Source organism: Malus domestica, chromosome 12, assembly GCF_042453785.1.
Source record: "Malus domestica chromosome 12, GDT2T_hap1".
NCBI lineage: Eukaryota > Viridiplantae > Streptophyta > Magnoliopsida > Rosales > Rosaceae > Malus > Malus domestica.
The window spans coordinates 418622-426078 of NC_091672.1; the positions used below are offsets into that span (position 1 = coordinate 418622).

Here is a 7457-nt window from a genome sequence, read left to right on the forward strand (position 1 = left end):
GTCTATTTTTATCTAACAAAATAGAGAGGGCCGGCGGTAGTGGGAGAGAGAAGAGAGATGTGTGTTTGTAGAATTGTAGGGGAATGTGTGTGTTTTGTTATCCCTCCTATATTGTGCCTTTATTTATAGTAGTAAAGGGAGAGAAGATATTCCTTCTCCTCCAAGTAATACAAGTTGTAATAGGAAAGGATAACTAGAATCAAATCTAATCTAGGATTTACACAATCATACTTATTCTAGGAATGTTTACAACAATCATTTAGTTTACAAAGTTGATTTAAAATTTTGATCTCCTTCCATTATCCTCGCACTAAATAATACTAAAACACATATTTCACTATAATATAGTACTTTTGAATCCAAGTATCAATTCATCAATTTCCTCACGATCATGAATGTTTTTTAGTGTTTGAATATTGGTTAATTGTTTTTAGTGTTCATTAATGATTTTCAATTTGTCCGGTGTTTTAATATCATAAACCTTTTTATGGATAAGAATTACGTTGGTATATTGCTCGATCTGCAATTCGAGACAATATTTGTCTTAGTCGGACCAGACTGATGAGCGGTCCAGTATAGCACTCAGACATGCCTCCTTTTAATTGCATTGGGCCTTGGGCTCCTTGTTCTTCTTTGGGCTTTGACCTTTCTTGAGCTTATCGAGGATTTTTTTCAGGCCTAAACTATCTTGAGGGTCAAAATAGACCCTAAGTTAACAAGTGTAAAGAGCCAATATCATATCAACTGTTATGAGGCGGTGTTGATTGAATCTGGCAAGAACAACAATTGAGATTACTACTCGAGAGTAATGCATGCAATCATGTAAGATTTTTAAGCAATCATTTTCGGACCAAAAATTTATTTTCAAGTTTTGATTGATTGCTTTCCTTCTTGTCTTGCGGGCAAGATAGATGGTGAAGAAAAGAAAAGGAAAACAATCTTCACTCTTGGCCCTGATAAAGAGATATTTTTATTTATAATAAGGCCCATAACCATACCAAAAAGGAATATCGTTTATCCTAAATATTGTGATTCTTCACCCAGATAATACCAAAAAGGAAAATTTCAATCCAACTTTTGTTCTGTCAAGTGTCAACACACACGCCACACACCACACGCCTTTATCATTTTCTTTTGACTGGAATTGCGAGAGAAGCAGAAAAGTCGCAACACTTATTATCGTGTCGACTTGAGATAGAAATTTCACAAGCTACTAAATCATGTTTTTATTTCAATCCTTTCTCAAGTTGTCCATGAAAATTAAGAAAGTAAAAAGTGCTCCATAATTGTTTTAATATAGAGTATTCTTAGTATTTCTCGTGAATGAGTTTTATAAATACGAAATATTATCTTAATATTGAAACATGTTATGTTACATTGTTATCTTTTACAATGTTGTGTTCAAAATCGTGAAGATAGATTTTTAAAACGGAACCTCAAAAATTATCTTACTGGATTGTGATGTTTATTTTTTATATACTGGCCCAAATTGAAATTGAAGTTTTCTTAATGTTTGCTAAAAATTATTTTATAGAATTATTATATGAACATTTTACTGTGACCATAGAAAAATAAAAGAAAACAGTAGTTTCTATCAGGGTTTATCCCAATCTCAAAAAGATTGGAAGGCATCTTATTATCGCAATGACCGACCAAGACCATGTAAAGTTAAAATGGCCAATTACTTCCTTCAACTTCACGTTCACATTTTTAAATGACGGTACTATCCTCCACGTTGGGACTTGCCCTTTGGATTAGCGGCTTGGCCAAGGGTCGTGATCATGAGAAGTTTTTAGTGTTGCAAAACTTGGATACAGTAAATATCATAATACAATTAATTATTTAAAAAAAAAATTTAAACTAATTTTAGGGATGTACTATCCACATATCCCAAATTACTTCTCACACATTTCTTGTTAATTTTTGTCTATTGATCTTCTTTAATTTATCCGATCCGATGATCGAAAATTAGAAGAGTATGTGAGAAATAAAATGGGATGTGTAGATATCACATCTCTAATTTTATTACCTAACTATGTTTCCGTACCTCTGTGAGCATAACAGAAAATTGGTAGTGGTAGTGCGAAACAACGTGGATGTCGGCCGGAGTCAAAATAAGTGGACCACGTCATCACTGACCTGTAACTTAACTTTTAGATTTCACGAAATTTAATTTGTATGACATGAAAAAAATGAAATTTAATTTAATTGACGTTTTTTTCCCTTTGTATTTTGTTTATCTTAATTGATACTAGTATTTACCTACACATTTTATGTGTATGAACCTATTTTTTTAGAAAATGAGAAGAAGAGAGGGAGAGAGAGAGAACGTGGGCGAGTGAGAGGTTTTTGTTTTTGTTTTTTAAATATTGGAGGTATTTTTAATATCATTTGTAGGTGATGCTTTAATAAAAAACAGTAAAATTTGAACATGTGAAATTATATTATTGCCAATTATTTTTTTTATGACGGAATATTAAGTTGTATTTTCACTCTCTTTTAATTGACAAAGACGATTTTATTATTTAGTAGAGATCAGTGACTTTTTTTATTCTTTTTTTAGAAGATTAGGATATTTTATCTTGATAAAGAACATTACAAATACATAAATATTATTAAGAAACTCAATCTCGAAAAGATTCTATAGCAAACTAGACCAAAAACATTACAGTAAAGAGTCATTAATCGCAAAATAATAAATAGCGCAGGTCCGGGCTTATCGAGAACAAAAGAAAAAGGGTTAACTTGTTCGGATTCTGACAGGAGTTTGAAAGTTGCAATTCCTGGAATCGAAAAGCCAAAAGAAAGAGAAGAAGACAAGAGCTTATTGTTCTGAATTCTGATACATCAAAAGGTCGCTTTGCTAATGAGAAACGAAAGAAGAAAGAAAGAAACGAAAGAAAGAAACCCAAGAGACGGACACGTTGCAACTCACTATTATTAAAGAAACTCAACCCAAGAGACAGACACGTTGCAACGCACTATTATTTCCTTCAAAATCTCTTCAGGACTTTATTGACTTTTTTGAAGATATTGATTACTAGTAATAATTTATTCTAGTGCTCTGAAAGTCTGGGGAGGAGTTTGTAGGGGAGGTTTTCACTTTTCACAAATCAAAATCAATTTCTAGCCGTTAGAATTGCGAATTTGAAATTGAGAAGTGTGACAGAGACAGACTGACACACTCTCCCGGGGCTCATAACCAGAAATTGGGTTTTTGTCCTTGTCGTTTCATCATGCATTGATTGCGATACATAATACATCAGCTGCATAAGGGGAGAGAGAAGAGAGAGAATATAACGTCGGCCTCTAAAAGTGAGGTTGGTCGACTAGGCAGACAAGCCAAAGCCAGAGTCGGTGGTGGTGGCTGGTGGGTGTTATCTGGATTGGCAGTCACTTTACTGAAACGTGTGGAGTGGTGACTTACCTTTATATACCCTCCCTCCCTCCCTCCTCACTAATTTTATTATTGTTATTATTATTCTCAATTCCTATTCCTCTTCAGCTTTCCTTTGTTTTATTCCTTGCTAATATTTGTATTTGATCGGATTGGATTACCCCTCTTTCTCCACTATCCCCATCTCATTTTCGTGGGAAAAATGAAAGCACTGGAATATCGCTGATTCTCCGACCCACCTGCAACTCTGTCCCTCTTTTTGCTCTTCAGTTAGCATAAAGGAAACTCATTTTTTCCCTCTTAATCTTTCTTCTCTTATTTATCTTCCTATTTACACTATAAAGCCTTTTGCTTTTGTTCCCCTCCCTCCTCCCCGCCTTTTCCCGGCAAAAGAAACATGGAAAGGATGATGTGGGTTTTGGTTGGGGTGGCTGTGTTGTGTGTTTACGGCGGTGGTGGTGGTGTGGAAGGTCTTGGTGTGAATTGGGGAACGATGGCAACCCACGAGTTGCCGCCGGATACGGTGATTCAGATTCTAAAGGACAATGGGATTCCGAAGGTGAAGCTTTTTGATGCAGACGAGTCGACCATGAGTGCCTTAACTGGCAGTGGTCTTGAGGTCATGGTTGCTATTCCTAATGATCAGCTTGCTGTCATGACCAGCTACAAACGTGCCAAAGAATGGGTCCGCCGCAACGTCACTCGCTACAATTTCAACGGAGGAGTTAACATCAAGTATGACTTCAATTTGCTTTCGATCCTTTTGTAGTCCTGATTGATTTCATTGCTCTTGCTATCAAATTTGCTTTTGTGACCAACACTTACATGATACGACTGTCCTACTCTGTTTTTAGATATATTATTTTCACAGCACACGAAAAGAAAATAATTTGCATCTAAAGTTTGTCACTTGTATGCACTTAGAAATACTTTGGAATTGCTTGTTGGTTGACTTGAAATTTCTGAATAGGATTTGTTCATGGGCCCTTTTGAATTGATGATTCCACAATTTATGTTCGTCGAATGTGTTTTGATTTTCTTCTTATAAGTTTCTATGGAAATCCTATCCGATATCCGGTTAGTTTAGTTGATTCATCTTTCTGTTTCGGTCCAGTTTGTAGCTTTTCTTTTTTCTTGTCTGCTGTTATCTTTGAATGATGGGTGAAATTTGTTAGACATGTATCCCTTCTTGGAGGCAAGTTGACCGGAACTACTAAAACAGCACAATAACTTAGCGGTAACTTTTTGCAAGGATCTAAGAAGTTAAACAAGGAAATTGTTGTTTTAAGTTTTCTCTTCTTTTCTGCATTACTATGTCATTGGAGTGAGGAATTATCATACTGATGTGCTGTATCAATGTTCTTACTACTGTGTGACCGGGCTTCATTTCAAGGTTGCGGCTTTGTTGAAAACAAAGTCCTGCTACAAGCTCTTCTGTTATCTTATTGTTTTTGTTACGTTTTCACAGATATGTAGCAGTTGGGAATGAGCCTTTCCTCTCATCGTACAATGGTTCATTCCTGAATGTTACGTTCCCAGCACTTCAGAACATTCAAAATGCCCTTAATGAAGCCGGAGTTGGAGATTCGGTAAAGGCTACTGTGCCCTTAAATGCTGATGTCTACGACTCACCAGTAGACAACCCTGTGCCATCTGCAGGAAGGTTCCGGACTGATATTCTTCAACTGATGACCGAGATTGTCCAGTTCCTAGACAAAAATAAGGCGCCTTTCACCATAAACATCTACCCTTTCCTGAGTTTATATGGCAATGACGGCTTCCCATTCAACTATGCCTTCTTTGATGGGGATACCACTCCCATTGTTGACACAGGCACTGGGATTCAGTACACCAATGTTTTCGATGCTAATTTTGATACCTTGGTCTCTTCCTTGAAAGCAGTGGGATTTGGGAATATGCCCATTGTGGTTGGGGAGGTGGGATGGCCGACAGACGGGGACAAGAATGCCAATGTAGGGAATGCTTTTAGATTTTATAACGGGCTTCTAACAAGACTTGGAACCAACAAAGGCACCCCACTGCGAACTGGATACATTGAAGTTTACTTGTTTGGACTTATTGATGAGGATGCAAAGAGCATTGCTCCCGGAAGTTTTGAGCGTCATTGGGGAATTTTCAGTTACGATGGACAGCCCAAGTTCCCGGTCGATCTTTCTGGTCAGGGTCAAAACAAGTTACTAGTGCCTGCAAAGAATGTGCTGTATCTTTCGAAAAAATGGTGCATGTTTAACCCGAACGCCAAAGATGTGAGCAATCTGGCAGATAAAATAAATTATGCTTGCACCTATGCGGATTGCACGGCATTGGAATATGGTTCTTCTTGCAACAATTTGGATGCGAACGGGAATGCTTCGTATGCGTTTAATATGTACTACCAGGTTCAGGATCAGGATGATCAGTCGTGTAGCTTCCAAGGTTTGGCTACGTTGACGACACAGAACATCTCACAAGGGAATTGCAATTTCATAATTCAGATGGCAACAACTTCATCTGCATTTTCTCTAAGACCCTCTGCCGCCGCCGCCTCACTGGTAACCTTGCTGGTTTTGTTACCGTCCGCTTTGCTGTTGCTATAGGATTTTGTAGATAGCTCGGATGTACTACTTTGTTTTTCTTTTGGCTTGGTGCATTCTTATGTGGCCTTGTGGGATTATTTTAGTTTACAGATCAATTTAATAAAATTGATATCTTAAAAGCTTCAAATTCTGCCTTGTACTTCCACACCCATAATAATGCATATGTTATTGGATTTTCTGTTATCTTCCTTCCTTTATTTCCACAAATACTCTTGTTTAGGCCCTTTTAGGCGATATCCGATAACATGAACCAACAAAACAAATACAAAGTTAAGCAACCAGCACCACCGTCCATAGCCGTTGCAATTTCGTCATTCACAACCATGGATTTCATGGATTTTGGGAGCAATTCAAGAGAAAAGGATTGAGATGTTGGCTGCTATAAATCTAATTTACATTATTGGGTGTGTAATTATCAAGAAGTAAAGTGGGCAATTTTTTACGCATTCAGTTTTGCCGATGTGCCTCTTAATTTTATGATCACTTTCAACTTGTGTCCTAAATTAATTTGTTGACCATTTTGGTACATGAACCATGCAAATTGTGTTAGATACATCAAATTTAAAAGTCTCACACTACATATTGGTGTTGGATTTTATTTTATGGCTAACATTGGTACGAAAAAGGTTAATTTCATATGTGTCTAACACTTGACATTGTTATATAAAAAATTAGATGAAATTCGTACAAATTTAACAAGAAAAATAAATTTGTTTAATTAAAATAGTTCCAAGTCCCAAATCTTTCAAAAATTTTGAAATTCACCAATCCAAACTTTTTTGGTCGGTTTATTTTGATTTTTAAAAACCAAATCGACCATATATTTTTCAGTTATTAATTTTATTTATTTAACACATCTCAACATATTTTAGGTTATTTGGTGATTATTATACACATATTTTTTAGTTGTAGTTACCATTAACAATTATGATATTTGTTTGTACATTTTGCCTAGATTGTAACTAATAAGTCGCTTACCAACATGAAATTTTATTTAATTGAAACTTTTAAAAATTTGTTAAATAAAAACTTTTAAAAGTTTGGACGCTTTTATTGATATGTTGGATAGACATAAATTGACCAAACCAAACTATAATTTTAAGGGAGTTTTAACGAAAAGTTCACAGTACTGTTTACTTTAACGAAAAATCATATTTTTACACTAAAAGTCAAATATGGTACTATTTACTTTACCTTTTATTTTGTCCTTATCATTAAAACTCAAAGTTTTCAAACCCTTTTCATTAGTTTTCATTAATTTTAATCATGGTATTGCTAATACCAAATCAAACTGAACTATTAAATACTAATTGGTTTGATTATGAGCTCGTTTGGATATGTTTTTAAAATGACTGAAAACGCTTTTGATGAATATTTTTTTGGGAAAAATCCTTAGTAAAAATGCTAATAAATCATGGAAAAACATTTAAAGTGCTTCATGGAAGAAGCATATAACTGATACT

The 7457-nt window shown here is 35.4% G+C and overlaps 1 protein-coding gene across 1 annotated transcript; it reads left to right on the plus strand.

Moving 5' to 3' along the window:
• The first annotated feature begins 2886 nt into the window (after nucleotides 1-2886).
• LOC103449300 (glucan endo-1,3-beta-glucosidase 8) lies at nucleotides 2887-6177 on the plus strand. Its single transcript, XM_008388588.4, has 2 exons — nucleotides 2887-4132; nucleotides 4866-6177. The coding sequence occupies exons 1-2, from the start codon at nucleotides 3795-3797 to the stop codon at nucleotides 5992-5994; spliced, it is 1467 nt and encodes a 488-aa protein (XP_008386810.3). The 5' UTR covers nucleotides 2887-3794; the 3' UTR covers nucleotides 5995-6177.
• Nucleotides 6178-7457: the final 1280 nt, after the last annotated feature.

Bases quoted from the DNA above. Each gene is read 5' to 3' on its own strand.
- LOC103449300 (XM_008388588.4), top strand. From the start codon at position 3,795: ATGGAAAGGATGATGTGGGTTTTGGTTGGGGTGGCTGTGTTGTGTGTT. The intron at 4,133-4,865 runs GTATGACTTCAA...ACGTTTTCACAG, and splicing joins AACGGAGGAGTTAACATCAA to ATATGTAGCAGTTGGGAATG.